Source organism: Bos grunniens, chromosome 18 (assembly GCF_055505025.1).
Source record: "Bos grunniens cultivar Pamir isolate PY7600 chromosome 18, Bosgru_T2T1.0, whole genome shotgun sequence".
Taxonomy (NCBI): domain Eukaryota; kingdom Metazoa; phylum Chordata; class Mammalia; order Artiodactyla; family Bovidae; genus Bos; species Bos grunniens.
The window spans coordinates 53,254,611-53,281,348 of record NC_141182.1 but is presented as its reverse complement, the minus strand read 5'-3'; the positions used below and the strand labels follow the sequence as shown (position 1 = coordinate 53,281,348).

General features: G+C 58.5%; 2 protein-coding genes across 4 annotated transcripts; one reads left to right on the top strand and one right to left on the bottom strand.

Moving 5' to 3' along the window:
- Window positions 1-296: 296 nt before the first annotated feature.
- Window positions 297-16,499, top strand: ERCC2 (ERCC excision repair 2, TFIIH core complex helicase subunit). Of its 2 annotated transcripts, none has more exons than XM_086353131.1 (23): window positions 297-334; window positions 648-747; window positions 2,505-2,582; window positions 2,665-2,727; window positions 2,907-3,020; window positions 5,256-5,372; window positions 5,455-5,571; window positions 5,867-5,990; window positions 6,080-6,176; window positions 6,261-6,394; window positions 6,490-6,658; window positions 8,633-8,751; window positions 11,054-11,123; window positions 11,214-11,283; window positions 11,377-11,478; window positions 12,463-12,526; window positions 13,030-13,151; window positions 14,521-14,613; window positions 14,711-14,783; window positions 14,991-15,061; window positions 15,158-15,301; window positions 15,404-15,547; window positions 15,918-16,499. In XM_086353131.1, exons 1-23 carry the CDS (start codon window positions 330-332, stop codon window positions 16,008-16,010), a joined length of 2,283 nt encoding a protein of 760 aa, XP_086209257.1. In that variant the 5' UTR covers window positions 297-329; the 3' UTR covers window positions 16,011-16,499. The 2 variants fall into 2 exon arrangements, with proteins under 2 accessions (XP_086209257.1, XP_086209256.1); XM_086353130.1 differs by having other exon boundaries at window positions 297-450.
- On the bottom strand, window positions 16,118-25,184 carry KLC3 (kinesin light chain 3). Of its 2 annotated transcripts, none has more exons than XM_086353132.1 (13): window positions 24,646-25,184; window positions 20,636-20,901; window positions 19,885-20,115; window positions 19,525-19,594; window positions 18,861-19,080; window positions 18,384-18,471; window positions 18,206-18,307; window positions 17,769-17,942; window positions 17,089-17,179; window positions 16,974-17,014; window positions 16,781-16,887; window positions 16,582-16,645; window positions 16,118-16,341 (listed from the first exon to the last, which is right to left on the bottom strand). In XM_086353132.1, the coding sequence occupies exons 1-13, from the start codon at window positions 24,854-24,856 to the stop codon at window positions 16,270-16,272; spliced, it is 1,737 nt and encodes a 578-aa protein (XP_086209258.1). In that variant the 5' UTR covers window positions 24,857-25,184; the 3' UTR covers window positions 16,118-16,269. The 2 variants fall into 2 exon arrangements, with proteins under 2 accessions (XP_086209258.1, XP_086209259.1); XM_086353133.1 differs by lacking the exon at window positions 24,646-25,184 and adding an exon at window positions 21,241-21,367.
- Between the last annotated feature and the right edge of the window lie 1,554 nt (window positions 25,185-26,738).

The following is a 26,738-nucleotide window of genomic DNA, read 5'->3' as shown; positions in this document are numbered from 1 at the left end:
AGGTAATCTGGACAGACGCGGGAAGACCGAATGCCAGCGGATGAGATCGATTCTCTCAGTTCTCTTCCATCAACGTTTCGTTCTGGGTACTCGGCGATCTTCCGCGATGCCTCCGGCACCGCCTCCCCCGGAACCCACCTCCCGCAATTGCCGTGCGCACGCGCACTGTGCCTTCTGACGTCGCTCCTGTCGGGGAGTGACGGGCAGGTTCAGCCAATGGCGTCGCGAAGAAGGTGGGGCAGCGCCTCGAGGATGCCCAGAGGAGCCTGTCTTTCCTGAATATTCATGAGGAAGGCGGGCCGACGTCGCTTCAAGCCGCGACCGGCGCCATGAAGTGAGAGGGGGGCCCTGGGTTCGCGGCTCGCGAGCGGGCGTGGGGGTCCGGAAGATGCGGGGACGCGTGGTCAGGCCTTGGGTCCCGGCGGAGCGAAGGGAGGCTGCCGCGCTGGGGTGGGGATAGCTGCGGGGAGGGCCAGCGAGGGAATGCCGAAGGGACCTGGAGGCTGCTAGAGAACTGGGGGGATGTGCGGGACGGACCAGCCGGCCGGTGCTCGGCGGCAACCGCTCTCGGCCCGGCGGTAGGGGAGTGTGGGGGCTGGAGAGGGGCTGAGGGGACGGAGGACTGATCGGGCAGCCCCCGCCTCCAGGCTCAACGTGGACGGGCTGCTGGTCTACTTCCCCTACGACTACATCTACCCGGAGCAGTTCTCGTACATGCTGGAGCTCAAACGCACGCTGGATGCCAAGGTGGGTGGGCCGGGCTCGCCGCTGCCCACCTGAGAGGTGGGGCTGACACACGCGCGTTTAAGACTGAGATTGCAGCGGTCCCCAACTTTTTTGGCACCAAAGACCAGTTTTGGAGAAGACAGTTTGCGGACGGAGGGATTCAGACTCATTTTTGTGCAGTTTATTTCTATTATTATTACATCGGGTCTATCAGACATTCGATCATCAGGCATTAGATCCTGGAGGTTGGGGACCCCTGGTCTAGAGTTTAGAAATCTGAGGTCCTTGTGATAGCCAGCGCTGCCAAACTTGGTATCTCAAATAATAGTAATTAAAAATAGCATCAGCTGACCTTTATCAAAGGCTGAACTGCTCCGTGGTTGGCTTAGGCATATAGAGACTCAGGAATTGGCTACCCACAGCAGTGTGTCCTTGGGTAAATCACTTAATCTCCCCTCTGCAGTCTTCACCTTGGTAAATAGCCATAGTAATAGTACCTACCTCAGGTGGGCTGCCATCTATGGGGTTGCACAGAGTCGGACACGACTGAAGCGACTTAGCAGTAGCAGGAGCTTAATATGGGGCTTCCCAGGTGGCTCAAATGGTAAAGAATCTACCTGCAATGCAAGAGGCCTGGCTTCGATCCCTGGGTGGGGAAGATCCCTTGGAGCAGAGAAAGGCAACCCACTCCAGTATTCTTGCCTGGAGAATTCCACGGACAGAGGAGCCAGGCAGGTTACAGTCCATGGGGCTGCAAAGAATTGGAAAGGACTGAATAACACTTTCATTACTTTCACTTTGATATTAATGAGGGCTGCAGGGGTTCATTCACTAAGGAAGGCAGAAGTTCTCAACTGGGGACTATTTTGACCCCCAGAGGACATTCAGCAAAGTGTGGAGACATTCCCAGTTGTCAGTACTAGTGGAGTAGGGGTGTAACTGGCCTCTAGTACGTAGAGGCCACATTTGCTGCCGCAGTGGGGGACAGACCCCACAGTCAAGTGTTACCGGCCTCCAAATGTCAAGAGAGTCAAGGTTGAGATACTCTGATGTAAGACACTTAGTAACAGTGCCAGGCACAGAGTTAAGTGCTGTGGGGGTGCTTGATAAAAGAGAGGGCTCGCGATGTATCAGATAGAACTTCCCTGGTAGTGCAGACGGTAAAGAATCTGCCTGCAATGTAGGAGATTCCTGGGTTGGGAAGATCCCCTGGAGAAGGGCATGGCAACCCACTCCAGTATTCTTGCCTGGAGAACCCCATGGACAGAGGACCCTTGCGGGCTATAGTCCTACAGTCATGGGGTCGCAAAGAAACATAACTGAAGGGACTTAGCATACATACATATCAGATATTGTACTAAATATTTAGCCCTCAGTTTGTCCCTAATCCTCATAGTCATGCGATGAAGAAGAGCTTATTAGACCCCCAACCCCTATTTTTTTTTTTTTTTTTGCTGCACTGCATGGCTTGCATGATCATAGTTCCCTGACCAGGGTTTGAACCTGGGCCCTCGGTAGTGAAAGCTCGGAGTCTTCGCCACTGTAGGCCAATTTTTAGAGATACAGAGTCCTCAGAGAGGTTGAGAGGTCTTGCCTAAGACCACTCAACCAAAGTGGCAAAAGTGGGGTTCAAACCCACTGCCCCTGAGGCCTAGATTTCTAACTGCTATTTTGTCCTGTTATTCCAAGATGGTTTCATTCTTGGGGGAGGGTCCCAGAGTTTGTGTCCCTGGAGTTTTGAGTGCCTGTGTCATGTCCCTCCTGCCCACCACAAACAGGGTCATGGAGTCCTGGAGATGCCCTCAGGCACTGGGAAGACAGTGTCCCTGTTGGCCCTGATCATGGCGTACCAGCGGGTAAGTGACTCCCTGGGCCGGAGGAGGGGGCAAGAGGAGGAGGCTGGACGGGGGCCGAGGCTGAGCCCATGGTTGTCGGCAGGCGTATCCCCTGGAGGTGACTAAACTCATCTACTGCTCGAGGACTGTGCCTGAGATTGAGAAGGTGAGCCCTGGGCTATCCCAAGCCCCCCGCCCTCACTCTCCCCTAACCCATCTGTCCCCCTGGTGGTTACCGTCAGCTTTGAGCCTGTGGGAAGCTGGGGAAGGGGCTAGAACCTGCCTGGACAGGGGCTTGGACTTTTCATTGAGGCCAGTTCCCTGCTCCCTCGTCATCTGTAATAGGTGATTGAAGAACTTCGAAAGTTACTCAGCTTCTATGAGAAACAGGAGGGCGAGAAGCTGCCATTTTTGGGGCTGGCTCTGAGCTCCCGGAAGAACCTGTGTATTCATCCCGAGGTGAGTGCTCATTCCTCCTCTCTCCCTAAGCGTCAGGGTTGAGGAAACTTCCATCCAACTGGGAGTTCTAGATCCCCACCCAGACCAGACCTCTCAGGGAGATGTGCAGGGGCCGCGCACAGAGTTCTCTTCTCACTCATCACGTGCCAACTCATCATTCATGGCTCAGGCACACCTCCTCCGGGGAGCCTTCCCACTTCCCCCAGCCTAGGAGAGGTGAAAAGGTAGCTCCTGGAGTCCGGCAGGCCTGCTTTCCTGATTCTGAAACGTACTAGCCATATACTCTTGCACAGGTGATTTCTGCTGTCTGGGCCTCAGTCCGCCTGTCTGTAAAATGGGGATAATTACCTGCTTCATACTGTTGTTGATAAGATTGGGCAAGGAGGTGGGGGCTGGGAAAAATGAGTGAAACAGTCAAAAAGGACAGACTTATAGTTATAAAATGTGTAAGTCATGTAATGTAGAGTTGACACTTCAGATCTGTGGAATTGGGAACCGCAGATCAGGAGGGCCAACTGTGCTAGGTCACTTTATTTATTTATGTGTTTACTTGGCTGTGCTGGGTTTTAGTTGTAGCATGTGAGGTCTAATTCTCTGACCAGGAATCGAACCCAGGCCCCCTGCATTGGGAGCTAGGAGTCTTAGCCACTGGACCACCAGAGAAGTCCCTTGAGATGCTTGCTTTTAAGTAAGAATTTGACTTAGGACTTTAAATTAAGAGCCATAAATGAAGAGGCACCATGTAGTAAATCGCTGCATGGGTGTGTCCAGAACACATGCAAAGGGTGGTTCTGTCCCCCTTAGGATAGTAAGAAGTTGAGAATTAATGAGCTAGAGTAGGTTTTCTGGTAACATGGTAAGGGCATAAGCAGTATTATACTGTATTTCAGGGCGGTGTCTTAGTTGTCTCCAGAACTGTATAGTGACCTGGATAAGGCTGAAGGTTGCGCCAGATATTTCCATCTCGGTTTTTTCCCTCCACGTGCCTGCTGCCTTGGAAGGACTTACCAGCATAGCTGTAGTCTTCATCTGGACTGAAATGAGTTTTTCAAAGTAGATTTGCCATTAGCTCTCTGCTTCAGTCCTAGCGAAAGTTTTCAGAGTTTTAAAATACTTTTCTGTGGGAGCATCTATGACACATCTAACCTTGTGTGCCTCATGTGACATACTGGTACCTGTTTCTATTCATTGTCTTTTGGCTGCACCCCACGGCATGTGGGATCTTAGTTCCTCGACCAGGGATCGAACCTGCACCCCCTGTATTGGCAACGCAGAATCTTCACCACTGGATCACCACGGAAGTCCCTGTATTGCTTCTTAAAAGTAATAATAATAAAATGTAAAGAGAGAGAGAGAAGCAGCACAGTCTTTGCAGCTGATGAAATGGGAGAGGGAGGGGCCCACAGCCTGAGAGCCCTCACTTTGGGGAGAGAACAGTTTCGTTGGGAGGAAGGGCAGCCCTGGGCTGTGACGGTGCCGCCAACAGGGCCTTGGAGGGTTTGGAGCAGGGCAGGGCTAAGGAAGGTCTCAAACTGCGATCAGAACTTCCTCTGCTTCTCAGACCTTGCCAAGGTTTCTGGCTGTTGTAGCATTTTAAAAGATAAAGCGTAATCTACATGCTGAAGGTTCTTCAAGCCTTAATGTTAAAAAAAACCAAACTGAGGTATAATTGACATTGCACAAGGCTTAATGTTTTGTTCCTTTTATTATTTAGTTTTGGCCGTGTTGGGCTTTCACTGCTGCGTGCAGACTTTCTGTAGATGCAGCGAGCAGGGCCTGCTCTCTCTGTGGTGCGTGCTTCTCGTCAAGGTGGCTTCTCTCGTGGTGGAGCACAGGCGCTGGGCCCGTGGGCTCAGCAGTGGTGGCACACAGTCTTCGTTGCTCCGCCGCATGTGGGTTCTTCCTGGACCAGGGATCGAACCTGTGTTCCCTGCATTGGCAGGCGGATTCTTATCCACTACACCACCAGGGAAGTCCTAGGATTTAACATTTTAAAAAGAATAAGAGCCCAACAGTTGGGCCACTCTTGCATCCTTGCAGTAAGTTTGCAGGTGTCTTAACTGTTTAATCACGAAGCAGGTTCGGGACAAGTTTTCCACAAACGCCCGAGTCCCACCCTGGTCATCTCATAGGATGACCTCCCACCCCGCCAGCCATCAGGTGTTGAGCCCTGGGTTCCAGGCGTGCTCGGGCTTCTTGGCCTGTCCCAGTGCTCAGATGCTCCCCGGCCCGCAGGTGACGCCCCTGCGCTTTGGGAAGGACGTGGACGGGAAATGCCACAGCCTCACGGCATCGTACGTGCGGGCACAGTACCAGCGGGACTCCAGCCTGCCCCACTGCCGCTTCTACGAGGTACCTGCCGGGCAGCGGGGCGCAAGGGAGGGCGAGTTGTAATAGTCAAGCCCCCTGACCCCCAGCTACCCTCTCACCTCAGGAATTTGATGTCCACGGGCGCCAGGTGCCCCTCCCCACGGGCATCTACAACCTGGATGACCTGAAGGCTGTGGGACGGCGCCAGGGCTGGTGCCCGTACTTCCTGGCCCGATACTCAGTGAGGAGGCACTGGGGCCACAGGCGGGTGGGAGGGTTACAGGCTGCCCACCGTCTGTCTCTCTGCCTGCCTAGATCTCCCTGTTGGTCTGCCTGTATCTGTTCGTCAGTCTGTCTCTACCTGTTCACTTCTGTTTATTCCTTGCCTCTGCCTGCATGTCTGTGTCCCTCCTTTTGCCTCACCTCTGCCGGCCTGGGAGGGACAGATGTGACCTGGTGGAGTCCACCAGGCGGCAGGGCCCTGGGGGTGGGCGCTGGCAGGCAGGCTGGGGTGACCCTGCCCCGCCGGCCCCCAGATCCTGCACGCCAACGTGGTGGTCTACAGCTACCACTACCTGCTGGACCCCAAGATTGCTGACCTGGTGTCCAAGGAGCTGGCCCGCAAGGCCGTGGTCGTCTTTGATGAGGCCCACAACATCGGTGAGCAGACAGCGGGGCAGGAGGCGAGGTGGCCCCTCCGCTGCTGCTGCGTCGGCTTGCCTGAGCCCGGCCCTCTCTCTGGCCCCCAGACAACGTCTGCATCGACTCCATGAGCGTCAACCTCACCCGCCGCACCCTGGATCGGTGCCAGGCCAACCTGGAGACCCTGCAGAAGACGGTGCTCAGGTGGGGGTCCCCCGGCCCATAGACCCTGGCGCCTGGCCTGCCCCCCAAGTGGCCCAGCTCTTCCCACACCCCGACTCCCCGCAGAATCAAGGAGACGGACGAGCAGCGACTGCGAGAGGAGTACCGCCGCCTGGTGGAGGGGCTTCGGGAGGCCAGCGCTGCCCGGGAGACCGATGCCCACCTGGCCAACCCCGTGCTGCCTGACGAAGTGCTAAAGGGTGAGCCGTGCCCCCGCCTCGCCCCCCCCTTCCGCCCGCCCCCGCGCCCCCCTCCTCGCCCCACCCCGCACCCGGCTGAGCCCATCTCTCCGCAGAGGCGGTGCCTGGCTCCATCCGCACGGCCGAGCACTTCCTGGGCTTCCTGCGCCGCCTGTTGGAGTACGTCAAGTGGCGCCTGCGGGTGCAGCATGTGGTCCAGGAGAGCCCGCCCGCCTTCCTCAGTGGCCTGGCCCAGCGCGTCTGCATCCAGCGCAAGCCCCTCAGGTGCGGCCCCCACCCCACCCCACCCCCCGCCCCGGGCTGGGTGTGGGAGGGGTCCTGGCGGGGGTGGGCGGTGGGCGCCCGGGGTCGCCGTGTCACCGGTGTCAGTAGCCATGATCTGAGAACTGACCTCGAGAAGTGTGATGGAAGACTGTGCAGGGGTAGGGGGCGGGGCGAGACCCCAGGGCCCTGGCCAGTGCTCAGGGGTGTTCTCACTCCAGGCCATGGAGGGAGCGGCCCTGGAGAGGGTCTCCTGATGAGGGCCAGCGGGGTGGGAGCTGGGAGAAAATTCTGTGGGCCCCCCACTCCCTGTTTCCTCCCGCCAGGGCCTCTCATTGCTCCCCCAGCCCTTGGGCAGGAGCCAGCCCCTCGGTGCAGTCTGGAGGCAGGGCCAGTGATCAAGGGACTTAGCAGTGGGCGTGGAGCTTCCTCTGCTTTTCCTTTGCTGCTGTGCATCAGTCTTTGGTCTTCTCTGAACCTCAGTTTCCTCCTCTGTGCAAGGGGTAGAGGGTCAGCCCCTTTACCCCCAGGTTCCTGTGGTGGTTTAATGACAAAGCAGCGACCCCAGGAACCCACCCGGTCTAGAGCGCTGACGATGAGCCAAGCGCTTTGCAGTCCACGTCCGGGGAACTCAACACAGTGTCCCCGCCTCGTGCTGCCAGTGAGGACGCTGTGTCCCGTGGAGGGGAAGCCACACGGCGTTGTGTGTGGTTGTGACCGGAAGCCCGGCCAGTGGGGCTCTGAGGCTCCTGGCTGCTCTGAGAGACTTGTGAGGACAGAGGAGATCTGAGTCACAGGGTCCGTGTTCTGAGGGCCTGCTCTGTGCTGGGGACACAGTAGTGCTGGAGACGGCCCTGGCCCTGCCCTCCTGGGCTCACAGTCCAGTTGGGGAGACAGACCCGTCCCAGACAGGGACAGTCCAGGGCTCGGGGTCACGGGGTGGAGTCCTGGGGGATACAGGAACACAGAGGGGCTGTCTGATCGAGCCTCGGGGATAGAAAGGCAGACTGGAAGAAAGGATATACAGGAGATAGGTTTTATTCATTTTATTTCTTATTTTTCTTGGGCACACTGCCCGACATGTGAGATCTAGTTCCCTGACCAAGGCTTGAACCTGGGCCCCCTGCACTGGGTGTTTTAACCACTGCCCGCCAGAAAAGTCCTAGGAGGCAGGTTTTAAACTTGACCGTCTCCCTGGCGCCAAAGCTGGGTGCTCCCGCTCCACGCACAGCCTGTCCCTGCCTGGAGCTGGGTGGCCTTGGGTGTGTGCCGTCGATAGAGCCTGTGTCAGGCTCGGTGAGGCTGTGTGAGGCCGTCGTCTGGGAGCGTGTGGAACTCTCATACTGTGTCACCAAGGACTGTGGCTGAGACCTTGTGGAGATCCGGGCGGGAGTGTGCGACTGTGTGGCTATGCAGGGCTCACGTGTTGACCGTGGGATGCTGGGGGTGGTCGTGGGTCGCCCCTTTTGATTGAGAACCTGTGTATGAGAGCGTTACCTCATGTGACAGGACTGTGTGACTCTGGAGTGTTAGTCGCTCAGTCATGTCTGACTCTGTGCAACCCCCTGGACTGTAGCCCACCAGGCTCCTCTGTCCATGGGATTCTCCAGGCGAGAATACTGGAATGGATTGCCATGCCCTTCTCCAGGGGATCTTCCCGACCTAGGAATCGAGCTTGGGTCTCCTGCCTTGCAGGCAGATTCCTTACTGTCTAAGAATTTGGGCAGTGACTCTGGGCTGTGAGATTATTGCTCTGTGTGCCCTCCTGTGGCTGCCCACCGCCCCGCGCCGCCCGCCCCCCACCACCGTGGTGGGCAGTGGTACAAGGTAGGGACATAGAGTGACCCAGACCCTCACCTCCCGGAACTGCCAGGCAGCTGGGGAGACAGCGCGTGAGCACGTGCTCTGACGGTGACGAGGGGGCTGTCCAGCCTGCAGCCACCGCCTCCCTCACCTGCCCGCCCCCCACCCCACCAGGTTCTGCGCCGAGCGCCTCCGCTCCCTCCTGTACACCTTGGAGATCTCGGACCTCACTGACTTCTCCCCACTCACCCTCCTCGCTAACTTCGCCACGCTCGTCAGCACCTATGCCAAGGGTGAGCTCGCCTCTTCCTGCCTCTGCCAGCCCCCAGAAGCTGGAATTGGGATCCAGCAGGGCCTAGAGGGTCGCTGCTGGGACTTGGACAGTCTGGGCTCTGGAGTTTGGACTTTATTTATTTGTTTTAAAATTTATTAGCCGCGCCAGCTCTTAGTTGTGACATGCAGGATCTTTAGTTGCGGCATGTGGGATCTAGTTCCCTCACCAGGGATTGAACCCGGGTCCCCGGTGTTGGGAGTGCGGAGTTTTAGCCACTGGACCCCCAGGGAAGTGCTCTGGGCCTTATTTTGAGGGCAGTGGGGAGCCACGAACAGCCCTTGAGTGAGCGAGCCTTGTGCTCAGGTGGGTATTTTCAAAGGCTCCCTCTGGCTGCAGATGGAGGTGGGTGGGGGTGGGCAGTGGCGTGAGACGAGGAGGGAGAGATTCTGCGGGGTCCGCTTACCCTGAGGGGTGGGTGAGGGGGTGGTCATTCTGCTCCCAGCGGCACTGGGGAGCCATCGCAGGTTCTGAACAGGGAGAGGCAGGGTCAGATTGCGCTTTAGAGGGTTCTCCTGGCAGAGGCTGGGCCAGGGCGGGAGGGGTGCTGGAGAGAGTTGTGGGAGGTGAAGAGGCCGGGACTTGGTGCCTGGTCTGTGGGGCTTTGGGGAGAGGACGCTCAGATTTCCAGCCTGCCGGGAGGGTACAGGGGAGCGTCCCGCCCCCAGCTCATCAGCTTTAAGCTGCCAAGGGCTCAGTCTCATCCCCGGGGATTACTCCTCTATCCAGCAAACTAGGTCAGCCTGTCTGATGGCCCGGCCTTGGCAGAAAGATAGCCCGTCCCCACCCTGGGGCCGATGGGCAGCAAGTGTCACTGGAATCTTCTTTCTGCCTCTGTCCCTCTGTCCATCCCATCCTCTCTCTCGGTCTGTCTGTCCTCTCTTCCCCACTTTTCCGTCTACCAACACCTCACATTCTTGTACCTGAATGTACAAGAACATTCAGAACAGCTTTCCCCATCTTCCCAACTGTCTTCCCCGTCACCCCTCTGTTCTTGGCTCAGGAGAGACATCTCCTCCTCCTCCAGGAAGCCCCTCCGGCTCCGAGGCTGGGCCAGGCCCTCTCCTTTAGGCTCCCCTGTCCCAGCCTTCCCACTCAGAGTGGTCACTCTGGGGACAGCTCTGTGTCCCCATCCTTGGACTGTGAGTCCTGAGAGGGTGAGGCCAGGGCTGTCTCGATCACTGCTGTGTCCTAGTGCAGGGCTTGGCACAGAGGACATGATGATATTTTAAAAAAATCTTTGCTAAGTGAAATTGATTACGTGGATGCGTTTATTCGTTTATTTGCTCAATAAATGGGCCTGGCCCAGCCCTGGGGAAATGGCAGGAACCATGAAAGACCTCATTCCTGACCTCCCAGAACTTAAATTCTAGCAGGGAAGACAGGTAGCAAAGATGTAAATGTGGGTAAGGAAGATAATTCCAGAAAGTGATAGTTTTCACAAGAAATGAACACGTCACTGTGTTGGAGCACGCACACAGCGTCTGCGGTGACCGGGGCGGCTTTCCTGAGGAGCTGACATTTGAGCTGGGTTCTGAATGACCAGGAGCCAGCCGCCTCAGGAAGCTTTCCATAGTGGGGCAAGTGCAAAGGCCCTGGGGTGGACTGACGCTGGTGGGATTGTTCTTTTGTGTGTGTGGCCCTGGTGGTTTTGAAAGTCAAGCAGGAAGCCCGTGAGCACAGAGGGAAGGAGGTCGGGGTGACAGGATCCCCCTGACAGTTCTGGACCCTGGGAGGGACATGGGGAGCCCTGGGGGCTTCTGAGCAGGGAGAGATGTGACCTGATTTGAGTTCGAGGATCCTCTGGCCTCTGTGAAGGGAGTGGGGATGAGGAGCGACTGCGGTGGGCCAGGCAGGGGGTGATGGCGGCCGGTCTGGGCGGGGCAGCGGAAGCGGTCAGAGGGCAGCTGGACTTTAGAGCAGAGCTGACTGGCCTCCTGACCGCTTAGACAGAAAGCTGATGGGAGAAGGCTGGAGGGGCGTGGTGGGTCCCCATGGGCCTTGGAGGGTGAGGGGTGAGCCTTTGGTGCCTGGCTCAGGGTCCTCTGTGAACATTCACACAGGTGTCGGCCCAAGGGAGGGGCGGGCAGGTTGGAGTGTATATTGGACTCAGGGGCCTGGGTTGTAGCTTTGGGCTTCTGATGGCTGGTGCCATTCACTGAGGAACGTGATGGGAGGGGGACGAGTGGAGGGAGAAGTGGGGGTCGTGGCTGAGTGGGTGGAGTCATGACTGGCCCTCAAGGAGTCATGCCCACCCCCTGTAGGTTTCACCATTATCATCGAGCCGTTCGATGACAGGACCCCGACCATTGCCAACCCCATCCTGCACTTCAGGTGAGATCCCACCCCAGGGAGGATATCAGCGGACCACAGGGGCCTGGCCCCCACAGCCTGGCCCTAACCACCCTGGTCTGCTCCCCACAGCTGCATGGATGCCTCACTGGCCATCAAACCTGTGTTTGAGCGCTTCCAGTCCGTCATCATCACATCTGGGGTGAGGACCCTCCCTTCTGGGCTCCAGCCCTCCTCGGGGGGCTCCTGATTCCTGCCCAGTCCTGCTGAGATCCCTCTGCTGTCCCCGCTGTAGACACTGTCCCCACTGGACATCTACCCCAAGATCCTGGACTTCCACCCTGTCACCATGGCAACCTTCACCATGACGTTGGCCCGGGTCTGCCTCTGCCCCATGGTGCGTGGGGGAAGTGGCCGGGAGGGTGGTGGGAGCGAGGGCCGCCCTTCCTCTCCACTGCTCAGGCAGCTGAGGGCACAGATTCTGGGTTCTGACGGGCCTGGGCTTGAGTTTGACTCCTCGAGCCTCAGTTTTCTCATCTGTGAAATGGGAACATCCCCCCTCTGATCTCCCAGGGTGGCTGAGGGGATTCAGTGAGACAGTGAGTGTGATAGGCTTTTGTGGCCCAGGGCCTGCTACTTGGTTAATGGGGTTTTACCTGGCCCGTCGTCTGGCAGTGACCTTGCTGAGTGACCCTGCCACTCGGCCTCGGTCCTCTTCTCTGTAAAATGAACCTCATAACATGGGCCTTCAGTCCTGGGCGTTTCTGAAGTTGCTGGGCAGATGTGTTTTAGAGTTGAGAATTTTCCAGACTTTAAACACTCCCAAGGGGTCTGAGCAAATCCCTCTAGTGAAAATCATATTTGAGCAAACATTCTGATGAGTCAGACCAAGGGAGATCCGTCAGCATACTGAACAGGCTCTGTGGGGGGCAACTCTTGCTACCAAATGAGTTTGTGCCAGACTTGAGCACCTGGAGTTCCTGAGTGTTTTGGCTTTCGGAGCTGCCCTTCAGGGCTTGTGGCTGGTAAGGACCCTCTGCCACACGGTGCTTCTGTGATTTTGCTGGTGGCGTGAGGGGCAGCTTCCTGGAACCACCTGGCTGGAGGCTGGGGCAGACTAGAGGGTCCTTGCTAGTGAGACACACGGACAGACCTGGGGTCACTTCCATCTCTGTTGTCTATCTGCCGGGTGACCTTGGGCAGGCGACTCGCCCTCTGTGAGCCTGAGGTGACTCGTCTGCACCCGCGGATAAGAGGGTAGCTGAGGGTTCACTCGGTGACACTGTCTATAAAAAGCACACAGCAGCGCCAGCCTGCAGCCTATGGGCACACACGGGTGGCTGCTGCCCGTGTGCTCATCACGACCTCGTGCTCTCTCCAGATCATCGGCCGTGGCAATGACCAGGTGGCCATCAGCTCCAAGTTTGAGACCCGGGAAGATATTGGTATGGTTCCCACAGGGGGTGGTTTGTGTGGCTCCCAAGAGGGGAGGTGGGTCGGTCAGCATGAGCCGGGTCATGGATGCCGTAACAAATCAAAATGGCTTCACACAGAGGTTACTTCTTGCCTACGCTACGTGCCGTTGTGGGTTGGTGGGGGCCCGCCATGAATCTCTCCCTTCTGGGAACCTCTGCCATCGGACACATCACTGCGCTGGCGAGATGGGACGGGAGGTTGTGTACTGGTGGGTTGTGTACTGGCTCGTAAAGCTCCTCACCTGGAAGTGACACAGCCCTTTCTTCACTGGCCGTGGCAGGTCACATGGCCACACCTAACTTTGGTGGGTCAAGGGTCAGTCCTCCCATGAGTCTGGAAGGAGAATTGGGATGCGTGTGAACAGCTGGCAGTGGGGTTTCTAGGAACCCCAGGTTTCAGACAAGATAGCTCTGATGGGGAGTGGGGAGGAGAACCCAGGCCAGGAGACGGTCTGACCTCTGACCCCTCATAGCGGTGATCCGGAACTATGGAAATCTCCTGCTGGAGATGTCCGCCGTGGTCCCTGACGGCATCGTGGCCTTCTTCACCAGCTACCAGTACATGGAGAGCACTGTGGCCTCCTGGTACGAGCAGGTACGCCCGCCTCCGGCCCCACGCTCGGACCGGAGCTCTTGGCTCGTTCCTGTTGGCTTCTTTCCTCTTGTTTTAAATGGTGGCGTGTATTGTAAGTGACAAGACAGTGTATAAAACACAGAGAACAGTTTAAAGAACTGTGTTCACTGTGCCCCCAAATCCAGGTTAAGAACTAGGACATCACTGGCCTCACTGTGCCCCTTCCTCAGAGGCGTGCCCCTCAGGAGGGCTGACCACACCCCACCTGAGGGGTTCCTGCTTCCCTCTGTGCTCTTTTGGGGGGGTTACCCCCAGCTGTCCCTCCAGCTCCTACGGCGTGGTGTGGAGACCCTGGGTAGCAGGTCTGACTGTAGTGGGGTGCTGTGCCGTTAGAGGAAGGTTCTGGAGAATTAAGGCTGAACAGAGACTGGGGCGAAGAGCCTGGAGGAGTCCCTTCTGGGGAGTGTGTGGGCGAGGTCATGGGGCATTCTGGATATGGGGCTCACCACAGCTGGGCACTGGGCCCCTGATAGGATATGATTCTGAACCATGAGCCCCGCTCTCGGGTAAGTTAGAGCAAGCGCTGCTTTGGGGTGAGACAAGTGAACGCGGCTAATGTGAGCACCAGGGAGTGTGTGGGAACGTCATGCACGAGGACGACACCTCGTCCTCAGGCTCTTTCTGCACAGTGTCAGCCTCTTGCGCCCCACGTCCTCAGTGTCTTTTGTGTCCTAGTTAAGAAACCTCTGTCTACCCTAGGGTCACAAAGATGGTCTCCTGTGTTTCCGTCTAGAAGTTTTGTAGTCTTAAGTTTCACATCTAAGCTCTGTGAGGTACTGCAGGTTCATCTTTGTGTAGGCTGTAAGTCGAGGTTCGTTTTTTTTCCCATTTGGAAATCTGTTGCTCCAGACCCATTTACTGAAGAGCTCCCCCCACCACACTGAGTGGCACAGTGACAGGTCGCTGTGTTGGGGGCTGTTCTGGGCCCTCTGTGTTGTCTCTCTGGTCTGTCACGCATCTGTCCTTGATCAGAACCATGAGTCTATTTATGTGTCAAATGTGAACGCTCAAGGCAGCCTCTGATTGGCTCTGCCTGGCCTACATCAGCCTCCCCGCCAATCACAAGCTGGGGATGGAGCATCCTGATTGGTCACCTGGGCCACGTGCCTGCCCACTTGTCCAAAAGATGGGGATTAGTTCCCTCCTGGGATCACGGGGTTTTCCAAAGAAGTGAGGCTGGACCCTGCCACCACCCTCCCCCAGTCCCCAGGGGACAGGGGTGGCCTGTCGCAGGGTAGTCGGTGGCAGAGCTGAGTTTAAGCAGGACACCCCCGTCCTTGAACCCACCGTCCACCGCCCACATCCCTACCTCCCCGTGTCCTCCCCGAAGGGCATACTGGAGAACATCCAGAGGAACAAGCTGCTCTTCATCGAGACCCAGGATGGGGCTGAGACCAGCGTCGCCCTAGAGAAGTACCAGGAGGTGGATACTGTGGGGACAAGGGGAGTCTGGGCAGAGAGGGGCCGGAGGCCGCACAGCTCCCTGGTGACGCGTCTGTGTCCTGGCCTTCCCTCCCCAGGCCTGCGAGAACGGCCGCGGGGCCATCCTGCTCTCGGTGGCCCGAGGCAAGGTGTCCGAGGGAATCGACTTTGGTGAGTGGACTCGGCCCTCCCTGCCCCTGTGTGGCCATTTCTGTTCCCCTAGGGGACCTCACCCACCACCCACCATCTTGCACACACACGGGCCTCCCCTTCCCTCCATCCCTGGGTGCCCAGCAGGGCCCTTGGGGACCCCCTCTGACGGCAAGAGCTCCTGGGCCCCGCGCAGTCAGCCCTCTCTCGCTCCCCCTCGCCCTACAGTGCACCACTACGGGCGGGCCGTCATCATGTTCGGGGTGCCCTACGTGTACACCCAGAGCCGCATTCTCAAGGTGAGCCTCGCGGGGGGCGGGCGGATGGACGGACGTGAAGGCCTCCCCTGCGGCTAGTGCGAGGAAGGGCCCTGGCCCCCATCTCTGCACCCACAGGCACGGCTGGAATACCTTCGGGACCAGTTCCAGATTCGTGAGAATGACTTTCTCACCTTTGATGCCATGCGCCATGCTGCCCAGTGTGTGGGTCGGGCCATCAGGGGCAAGACGGACTATGGCCTGATGGTCTTTGCCGACAAGGTGGGGCGGGTTCAGGGCCCCCGCCAGCCGGAGGGGGAGGGCCAGGCTGCGGGTGCCTGGGCTCCCCCACCAGGGTCCTGACACCCCCACCACCACCACCAGCGGTTTGCTCGGGCTGACAAGCGGGGGAAGCTACCCCGGTGGATCCAGGAGCACCTCACGGATGCCAACCTCAACCTGACCGTCGACGAGGGGGTCCAAGTCGCCAAGTACTTCCTGAGGCAGATGGCACAGCCCTTCCACCGGGTGAGCCCTCTTCCAGGAAGACCCCTGGGCTTTCTCCCTGAGCCCCTGCCCCAGCCAGGGAGGTTTGTGTGCGTGCCACCCCGTGCCTGGCAGCTCGGGGAGAGCTGAGGGCTCCTGATGCCGGTGTGTGCCCAGCAGGGCCCCGAGCTCCTCGGAGGGGCTGTGGGAGGCCAGCCCTCTCCGCCTCAGGCCTGCGCTCTTCCACCTCTGTCCCTGGGCCTGTCCTCCGTTCACAGGGATGGGAGGCCCCGAGTTAACTGGGCATTTCAGTTTCAAGCATCCTGTCCTGGGCCCCCGGGTGGCACCTTGTGTCACTACCGAGCCCTGTAGGGGGTGTGGGCCAGCTGACACCCCCTCTCCTCACTCCCAGGAGGACCAGCTGGGCCTGTCCCTGCTCAGCCTGGAGCAGCTGGAGTCAGAGGAGACGCTGCGGAGGATCGAGCAGATTGCCCAGCAGCTATAGCGCCAGGTGGGGCCGTGACGCCTGAGTCTTAGCCAGCCTTGGTCCGGGTGCTCAGAGGGGCCTCCGGGAGGGGCCTGGAGGTCCCCATAGGACACCTCAGGCAGATCTTCTAGCTGCCAGATCTACAGCCTTTAATCTCAGGAGCGGAGCTCAGGGAGGCCCAAGCCGAGGGGAGCCATCAGGGAGAGGAGAGGACTCCCTCCCCTCGCCCACCCTTCCCGCTCCTCCTGAGAAGCGCAGCCACGTGGTCCTGTCGCCTCTAGCGGGGGCCCAGGTCCTGGGTGCTGGCGCTGAGGGTCCGCGAGGCCTCGCTCAGGTGCTGCCTGGGGAACTGGGGACAGGCACGGGGCGGGTGAGGGCGGGACATGGGGCTGCCCCAGCCCAGCGGGGCTATGCCGCCGGCCTGCTTGTCTGCCCATCTTCCTGTCCCTACCCGACTCCAACTCCTCCATCCCCCTGCATCTACCCAAATAAAACCCATTGTGCTCATGTCTGGGGATCCATTCCAGTGCCAGCCTGACCATTCCCCTGGCCTCTGGGCCTGTCCCACCCGATTCAGGGGTCCCCTCACCTGGTTCTCGGGTGCTCTCGAGCCATCTGTGTTCAGCATGCTGAGCGACATGGCCCTCTTCATCCTGCCCAGAACGGGGCGCGGCAGTGAGTCTGGCTCCCACCCTGAGAAACTCGGGCACCGGGCCTGACTGTGTGTCGCAGGGGAGGCGGGAGCCACACGTGGTCCTCGAGCAGGATGGGGAGAGGGGCGGACTCACCCGGCCGCCCCCGCCGCTCCCTCGCCTCGGAGCCGGGAGACCAGCTTCTCGCTTCCGCGCCGGATGGACTCCCGGAGCTTAGAGAAGGAGCTGCTCCGACGAAGGGTCTGGGGAGGGCGCCAGGGACACCGGTCAGCCTCCCCTGCCACCTGGGTCCCCCTTCCCCCGGGAGCCCGCACAAAGCCCTCCTCACCTGTTGCTGTGTGTCACTGGTGGTGCCTGTGTTGGGGGCTCCTGGGGACAGATGGGGACATTGTGGAGGGGGGCGCTGAGCAGCCCCTGGGGCAGGGGAGGGGCCAGGGGCTCACCAAGCGGGGCGGGCAGGGCCTCCCTGTGGAGGATCTCTTTGTACAGCTCTTCCGCCTGCTGGTACTTGTTCTGCTTCAGGTAGGCTGAGGCCTGCGGGGAGGGCATGGCCTGGGTGATCCTGGCTCATCTAGGCGCCGCACCCGGCACCTCCTTCCTGGCCCCCCCCAGGAAGCAGCCCGGCCTCACCCCACACTCCAGGCCCCTGGCCGACCGCAGAGTGGGCCTGGAGCCTGAGCCCACTGCTTCCCACAGGGCAGGTGACCTGCTGGCTCTGAGCAGGGGCCTGCTCCCCAGTCCATCTTGAGCTGGTGACAGCCCTCTCTGTGCCTCAGTTTCCTCATCTGCACAATGGGGCAGTGGGAGCACCTCCCTCACAGGGCCCTTGAGGAAACAGTCCAGGGAAAGTCCTGAGAAGTGGGCCTGGCTCAACAAACGCTCTCTGCTCCCGGCCAGTGTCTCTGGCCGTCTTTCTGCCCGGAGCTGTTCTCTGGCCCCCACCAACCTGCCAGTTTCCCGACCCTTCCACGTCCTCTGAGCTGGGGAGCCTCACTGGTGTGGAAGCCCAGCCCCATGGGGCACCCTCAAGTGCTGGGCAGAGATGGGGCCCCTGTTCTCTGCAGGGCAAGGCCCCGTCAAACGATGGGTGCCCGCCTGGTGCTGCGCCCCCAGGTGCCCTCACCAGGTTGTTCTTGGTCTTGGCCACGTTGGGGTCGTGGGGTCCGCCCAGGGCCTCATAAATGCTCAGGGCCCGGGCGTAGTGCCGCTCCACCTCCTCGAACTTGCCCTGGTTCTGGCAGAGCAGGGCCAGGTTGTTGAGCTGCTTGGCCACATCTGGGTGGTCGGCGCCCAGGACCTAGGGGTCATGGGGTCACAAGTCATCTGGGGTCATCTGGGGCTGGTGGGCCACGTGTTGCCAGCAGCCGTCATGACGAGGCTCATGACTTGGTAGCTGGAGTCAAGGGTGGTGAGTCAGGGGACTGGGAACTCTAGGTTCAAATTGTTTCTAGGTTCACATCACATGGGAAGGGCACAAAAGGTCCAGGGTCACAAGAACAAATCAGGGTCACGCAAAAGCCACAGAGTCAGAGGAGAAGGGCCACGTGGGACTGGGAGTACCTTCTCCCGGATCTCCAGGGCACGCTGGCACAGGGGCTCTGCCTCCCGGTAACGCCCGCGCTTCCCATAGAGGACGGCCAGGTTGTTGAGGGTGGCAGCCACCTGGGGGGTGGGGAGGGGGTCAGGGGAAGGCCGCCCAGCCCCCAGCCCTCCACCCTCCCTCCCGGCCCCGACTCACCGCAGGGTGCTCGGGGCCCAGCGTCTGCTCCCGGATCTGCAGGGCGTCATGGAGCAGGTCTGTGGCCTCTTTGTACTTGTTCTGGTCTCTGTGGAGCAGCCCCGGGGGGAGGTGGTTAGGCCGGAGTCGGGGCTCTGGGCTGGGCTGACGCTGGCAGGCCAGGTCCTGGCTGAACTGAGCATGGGTGGCGTCCCCCGGGGGTCCCTTCTGGGTGTCCCCACCCCTCCCAGATCTAGCACAGGGTCCCTGCATGCCCAGGTGGCTGCCAAGCCTCTGCTGCCCCAGGCCTCCACCCCACTCTGTTCGGGGTCTCTTGCCCATGCCGACTCCTCTCTGCCTGGGTCTCCCTCGTCTCCCCAGATCTCCGTCCCCTTCCGCCCCACCCCTGCAGGTACCCTGTGCTGTAGAGCAGGACACCAGGGCCCCCCACTTCTGCCCAATGTCCCCCCTCTGCCCTCCAGCGGTGGCGGCCCCCACCGGTACACCAGCGCCAGGATGTTGAGCATGGTGGCCACGTCGGGGTGGCAGTGGCCCGAGCTCCGCTCCAGGTCCTCCAGGGCCTGGCGGCACAGCGGCACAGCCACCTCGTAGCGGCCCTGGCCCGCGTACTGGATCACCAGGTTGTGCAGGGTCCGGAGGCGGGCTGGGATCTCGTAGCCACCCTGCTGGGCCGCCGCGGCCCCCGCTGCCTCAGGACCTGGGGGTGTGTGCGGGGCACCGAGTCACTGCAGGCCTCCTGTTCCCCCCAGCCCACACACCAGGGGACACATGTCCCCCCCAAAGCCACTGCTGCCTCGCTGGCCCCTGGGACTGCGGGCCCCTGCGCTGACTCCCAAGATGGGAATCCCAGGCATCTCACTGGCCTATAGGAGGAGGCCTGGCCTGTGGGATGGGATGCATGGGAGCCGCCTGGTTCCTGGAGCTGTGGTCACCATGACAGGCCTGGTTTCCAGCTTTTCCAGCCTCACCTGCCCCATTACCACCCCCCCACCCCCGCCACACACACATAGCCACCTGCTTCACCCTCCTGACACCCGGCCCTGGCCTGCCCCATCCTCCCCAGAGACCTCAGGGTCCAGCGACTCAGATGCCCCCTCCCCAGCCTTGGCCTCCCGTCCTCCTTGGCTGAGCCTGCACCTACCTCTCCGCTCCTCCTCCTCACTGGGGAATAGGGAGGCCAGGCTGTCCCGGCGAGGAGGGGACTCGGGCTGCTGCAGAGGAGGAAAGTGGGGTGTCACGGGGCTTGGGAGTCTGATTCCGAGACGGGGGTCCTGAACCCCAGGGCTTGAGGGAGGTGGTGGGCAGGGGTCTCCTGAGGGCTTGGGAGCATCTTGGGGCTTTGTGGGGCATCTGGGCATGGGGTGGGCTTCTAAGTAAGTTCCAGTGGGTCTGAGATTTGTGGCGGGTTCTTCAGAGGTTCCAGGGAACCTTTGAAGGTGGGGGTTCTGCAGAGGGTCAGGGGGTCCTTTAGGGGGCCCCCGTCTCGCCAGCCGGGCCGCACCTGGCTCTCCGCGGGCGGGTCGTACTGCCGTAGCTGCCCCAGGAACTCCAGGTGGCTCTTCTCCTCCTCCAGCTGGGCCACGGCCTCCTCGCTGGCCCGCAGCCGCCGCTGCGTCTCCTCCAGCTCCTCCCGCAGCCACGCGTTCTCCTGGGCCAGCCGCCGGGCCTGCGCTCGCAGGCGCTGCTTCTCCGCCTCCAGCGCGCCCACATGTGCCGACAGCGCCAGCAGCACCTGCCAGGGGTGGGGGGGCGGCAAGTCGGAGGCCTGGCCCCCACCCTGCCAGACGGCCCTGACCCAGCCCAGGGCCTCAAATCGAGCCAGAGCACCCCCTTCTCCCCAGGGTGCCCAGATTACAGGCAGCCCTCTGATGTGGCTCCAGGGATGCTCGGCGAGTCCCGGGGCCACACCTCGATCCTGCCGGGGGGACCCCTCCCTCCCATTTCACCCAGACACACAGATCACACACAGGGACATGTCATATCCCACCTGGGCAACCCCCAAGTCTGCCCAGGACCCACCCTTCTATGGAAGGACCCCACCTGGTTCAGGAGTCTCTGCCACACAGAAGGAACCCCCCCAACAACTGCAGGCTAGGGATCCCATCTCAGGACTAGAGGCTCCCTGTCCCGGGCCAGGTGCCCCTAGATCCCCCTTTGCCCAGACCACTCCCCAGCACACCTGGCCCCTCACCCCTGGGCGACCCCCCAGGCCTGAGCCATGCCCCCGCAGACAGTGCGCCCCTCATACCTACCTGGGCCTCACCCAGCCCCAGCTCGATGGCCTCCAGCGAGTGGCTCACCACCTGCTGCTTCTCTTCCAGCAGCTCCAGGCCAGCCGCCGGGCCCTGGGCCGCCAGGGCCTCCGCCAGGTGCCCGGCCAGGCCCCGGTGCTCTGCCCGCAGGGCCTCCAGCCCCTTCACCACCTGTCGCGTCTGCCGCACCAGCTCCTCGGGGCTTGGGCGCTCCAGGCCGAGCCCCAAGCCTCCCGGGGCCGCTACCTGCACGGACATGGCTGCTCCTGGAGGTGACCGGGAGCGGGGTGGGGGGTTGGTGGTCACTGCCGGGGCCAGGCAAGCCCACCCCTCAGCCTCCGCGTCGCTGGGCCACATGTCCCCTCCCAGCCATCGCCCCATCCGCCCATCCAGGCCAGCCCTCTGCCTCCATGCTTTGCTCACTGCAGCCGGCAACCTGTCCCACACCCATCCTGGCGAGCCCGCAGCTGGAAACTTTCTGGTCTCCTTTGCCTGTCCTCAGTCCCGGGGCCTGGCCCCGAGGACAACTCCCAAACCTTCCCGTGTAGAACTAACCCAGGCGGCCAAGCAGCCATCCCATGGCCGCCCACCTGCCCTCAGCTCACCTGGTCAGCCCTCCTGACCCCAAGGACCCTGGATCCCCTGGCCCGGCCGGTCCGGCTGTGTGACCTGGACCGGAGGTGCCCTCCCCTGCTGGGCGTGTGGGGCGGGACGTGTGGAGGCGGCAGCCTCTCCGTGAGCTCACTCTCAGGGTGTTTTTGTTGGGAACCAGTCAGACCACTGGGAGTGGGGTGGGGCAGAGGAGAGGGCCACGGGGCTGGGGTGCAGGAAACCGAGGAGGCCTGGGGACTGGGGAGGTCAGGGAGGGTCCCCACGTGTGGCGATTCCTGGGGACCCGAGGAGCTGACAGACCAGAGGAAACTGGCTCCACCCTCCACTGCAGGCAGGCCCGGCCAGCCCAAGGCGTGCTGGGACACACGTGTGGAAGGCATGGCCCAGGGGTGTCACACGGGCTGTGTGACAGCTGAGCGTCTGAGTCCTAGATGGTAATGGGTGGGGGGTAGGGTCTCACACGTGGGACCCTCCCATGGGGTTGTATGGGAGTGACAAGGTCAACGAGTCTGGAGATGATGTCTCTGGGACACACACACACACTCCCCTCTTAGAAACAGACCTCAGCACACGCACACCCTCCTGTCTTAAAACCACACTATACACATTCTCCTCTCGAATATATGACACATACTCTTCGTTATTTCAAGTATAACACAAGACACACTCTCAGAAATATGCCTCTACACACACTCCATCTCAGAAATACAACAGTACACATTCTCCTTTCAGAAATACAACACACACACAGTTTCTTTTAAAAATACAACTCAACACACCCACTCACATCCGTGTTTTCTTTTCAAAATACAACCTAGTACAATGCACTAACTCAGACACACACACACATATATTCTTCTTCCAGAAACAGCATATGTAGGGACTTTCCTGGTGGCTAAGACTCCGTTCTCCCAATGCAGGGGGCCTGGGTTCAATCCCTGGTCAGGGAACTAGATCTCACATGCTGCAACTAATGAACCCGGGTGCTGCAATGGAGACCCGGCACAGCCAAACAAATAAAGAAGCATTAAAAAAAAAAAAAAAGGAAAATAAGCAACACACATACACTCCCCTCTGAAAAACACAAGCCAACACACAGGTACATTTTCCTTTCAGAAATAAAAGCCATGGGCTTCCCTGGAGGCTCAGTGGTAAATAATTCATCTGAGAATGCAGGAGACACAGATTCAATTCCTGGTCCGGGAAGATCCCATATGCCGCAGAGCAAAAAGCCAGTGTACCACGTCTACTGAGCGTGCGCCCTGGAGCCGGGGAACTGAGACTATAGAACCCAAGCGCCTAGAGCCTGTACTCTGCAACAGGAGAACCCACCTCAACGAGAAGCCCACGCAACAGGGGAGATCCAGCACAGCCAAAAACAAACAAAACGAAAGAAAGAAAACGCCAGACAGAAAACAAACGTATGGTTACCAAAGGGGGCAGAGGGTGGGGAGGGATAAATTAGGGGTTAACATATACATATGTAAAATCAATAACCAACAAGAATCTACTGTATAGCACAGGGAACTATACTCAATATATTATAATAACTTCCAGTGGAAAACAATGTGAAAAATAAAGATAAAATACAACCAAATCACTGCTATACACCTGAAGCTAACACAACGCTGTGAATCAATAAAAATTCAAAAAATAAAAGCCAACACACAAATAAAACATCTCCTCCCTCACCCCTCTTCACTTGCGAAAAGGTAACCAAATCCCAAGTCACTCCCATGCGGACTGTCTCCTTGAACGTTTGCGCCCGTGACACATGCCCTCTCCCACACCCCCGCATCCTGCCAGCAGCCAGCCCTCCATCCCACGCCTCCCTCCCTTGCCGGCTTCCAGGACTCGCAGTGGACCTGTCATCATTCGTGCTCGCTTCCTCCACCGCCCCTGCCCAGCCACACACACTAGAGTTTCATACACGAATGTGCAAATGACCCGATGCTGGCTCTTACACCTTCACAAGCGGGTGCCCACGGCACAGACGGCGGTGGAGACACACGGAGTTCCATGTTCTCATGCACAGACTTGCAGGCTGACTTCACTCCAGCCGTGGCATCCCCGAAAGCAGCCCAGTGCTTTTTGCACCTGCACACATGCTCACAATCACATCCACTCAGACACAGAGCAAGGACAGGTGTGTAACCCCAGGGGTTTTACACACGGCAGGCTCTCCACCCCGAATCTCCTTCTTTCCCCATGTATGTGTGTTCACACACATGTCGATCTCCATGTACGCTGTACATGTGTATGCGTATATCACATCAGACTTATTAACAGCTTCACACCTTACACGCAAGTCCTATAAACGATCAAACTCACAACCACGCCAGTTCATTAAGTCATCTTGACAACCACGACCCTTATTCACGTATACAACCTCCTACAACATCAAGCACAACCTCAAACAGCTGAGTCGACTGTTCTAGACATGGCCTCAGAGTACCGCTCACAGCGACACGCACACCTCGACCACAGCCATGCATCACTCGGACTGTGTCCTTGACACACCTCCCACACTCACACGTCCCCCACACTCACACGTCCTCCAAATGGCACACTTCCTTCACCTGCTCAGCCCCGTGTGCACAAGCACACAGCTGACCACGATAATCACAGTCACACTCCACACATCCATCCCGTACCCCACAGAACACACTTCCCTGCCATTCCCCCACAGTCTTACCATCAGAGAGACAACCACGGCCATGCAATTTCTTGGTCACATACCTAATCCTATAAACAGTTCAACTCTCTGCCAAACACACACACACACACACACACAGCATTACAGACTCACCATCAGAGGTCGCCCACATTGTCACACCACTGAAGGTTTCACATCATTCACACGGTCCTTTGGTGCCCTCGCAGGGCTAAACGGACAGGCCATCTCCTGTACCAACCTGTACTCACATCTGTACGCACCGTTTGACACCATCACACACATCTGAGCTTTTTACACCATCTCTCGTGCACACTCACGCCCAATATCCACGCACATATACACTTGCAGCGAGAGTGTATGGCTCGCTCCCCAAACCACACAACTTACCCCTGGCCGGCCGGCTGAGCCCCGCGCACCCCGGTTTCACAGCCCGCTAGCTTGCCAGCCGGCCGGGCCGTCACAAGGGCCCCCTCCCTCTCCCAGGCCCCGCCCCGTCCTCGCGCCTGTTTACCTGCGCCCCGAGAGAGAGGGCGCGGCCCCAGCGGGGCCTCCAGACCCGGGAGAGCCCTAGGACGGGACAGGGGGGGTCCAGGGACCCCAAGGCCCGTCCCCGTCTCCAGGCCAGAGGTCCCAGGGGTGTGCCAGGCCCAGCTCACACCCCCTGCCCCCGCCTCCATCCTCTTGGCTCCCGGGACTCCCACCCCGCACTCCCGGCGCCCACCTGACCGCGAACGGCTCCAAGTCCCGCTTCTCCGCGCTGCGCACTCACGCCCGCCGCCCGCGGCTGCGCCCGGAGTCTCCGGCGGCTCCTCCGGGGGGCGGGTCGGCCTGGAGCCCCGCCCCACAGGTGAGACCGGCCCCGCCCACCGCTCCTGGAAAGTTAAGCCCAGCCGCCCCAGCGCTGCGGGAATAGCAGAGCCGTGTGCGCGCATTTAGCCGGTAGTCTCTGCGGCACGTCGAATCCGAGATGATTGCAGGCGCTCAGAAAATGCGAGTCTCCGCGAAACTAGAATCTTGGAAACTCGGAATCTTAGAAACTTTGCATCCCAGACGGATGGCCTTCTTGCAAAGCCAGCCTCCGGCCCTTTGCCTCGGCTGTGCTCCCGCTTTGGAAATCCCTCCAAACAGATCTCAACGTTTGTCCTTTTTCAAAGGCCGTTTCCTCCGAGAGGCCTTCCTTGCCGCTTCTAAAATACACCCTTCCCACCGAAAGACAACCTCATTTATCTGCTTGATTTCGTTAATAAAATTTTTCAGGACCTAAAATTATGTAACATTATAATTACTATGTTATGTTACATCGTGCTGCGATTCATGGGGTCGCAAAGAGTTGGACACGACTGAGCGACTGGTCTGATCTGATCTGATGTTACATCACGTTATTAGCTAGGCTAAAAATCTGGCTCTGAGTTCACATCCTATTTCACCATTTATTGGCTGTGCAGGCTTTGGACAGTAACTTAACCTCTCTGTCTCCGTTTCCCTGATCTGTAATAGATTAGTCAAAAGCTGCAAGGACTGAATGCCTTAATATATGGGTTGGAAGCATTTAGCAAATATTAGCTGCTGATTTTGTGGTGTTATATTATTGGTTTGGCTTTCCAAGTGGCGCAAAAAAAAAAAAAAAAAAAAAAAAAAAACAACCACCTGCCTATGCAGGAGATATAAGAGACGTGAGTGTGATCCCTGGTTTGGGAAGATCCCCTAGAGGAGGGCATGGCAATCCACTCCAGTATTCTTGCCTGGAGAATCCCATGGACACAGAAGTCTGGCAGGCTACAGTCCTTTGGGTCACAAAGAGTCAGACACGACTGAAGCAACTCAGCACACATGCTTTATTGTTCTCGCCCAGGGAAAAGTGTACATCAAGGCTGTATATTGTCACCCTGCTTATTTAACTTGTATGCAGAGTACATCATGCAAAATGCTAGGCTGGATGAAGCACAAGATGGAATCAAGATTGCCAGAAGAAATATCAATAACCTCACATACACAGATGACACCAGCCTTATGGTAGAAAACGAAGAGGAACTAAAAAGCCTCTTGATAACAGTGAAAGAGGAGAGTAAAAAAGCTGGCTTAAAATTCAACATTTAAAAAACTAAGATCATGGCATCTGGTCCCATCCCTTCATAGTGACTAGATGGGGAAACAGTGGAAACAGTGACAGACTTTATTTTCTTGGGCTCCAAAATCACTGCAGATGGTGACTGCAGCCATGAAATTTAAAAGATGCTTGCTCCTTGGAAGAAAAGCTATGACCAGCCTAGACAGCATATTAAAAAGCAGAAACATTACTTTGCCAACAAATGTCCGTACATTCAAAGCTATGGTTTTTCCAGTAGTCATGTATAGATGTGAGAGTTGGACAATAAAGCTGAGCGTTGAAGAACCAACCGATGCTTTTGAACTGTGGTGTTTGAGAAGACTCTTGGGAGTTCCTTGGACTGCAAGGATATCCAAGCAGTCAATCCTAAAGCCTGGCGTGCTGCAGTTCATGGGGTCTCAAAGAGTCGGACATGACTGAGCGACTGAACAACAACCCTTAGAATGCCAGCTCCCAGAGGGCAGGGCTCTGTGTTGTAAGCACTTTATCTTTAGCATTAGAACAACGTGGTGCAAAGTAGGTGCTCAATACATACCTGTTGAGCGACTTACTCAATAAATCAAGTCCTAGAAACATAAAGTGGCCAAAGCTAGGCGCACAGGATGTTAGCATGATCGCCAGCTTTGCCAAACCCTGCAGTATCCCGGTCACTGCACTATAGTATATATCCAGTAGAGGGCGATGTTGGCCCGCGGACCAGGCACCAG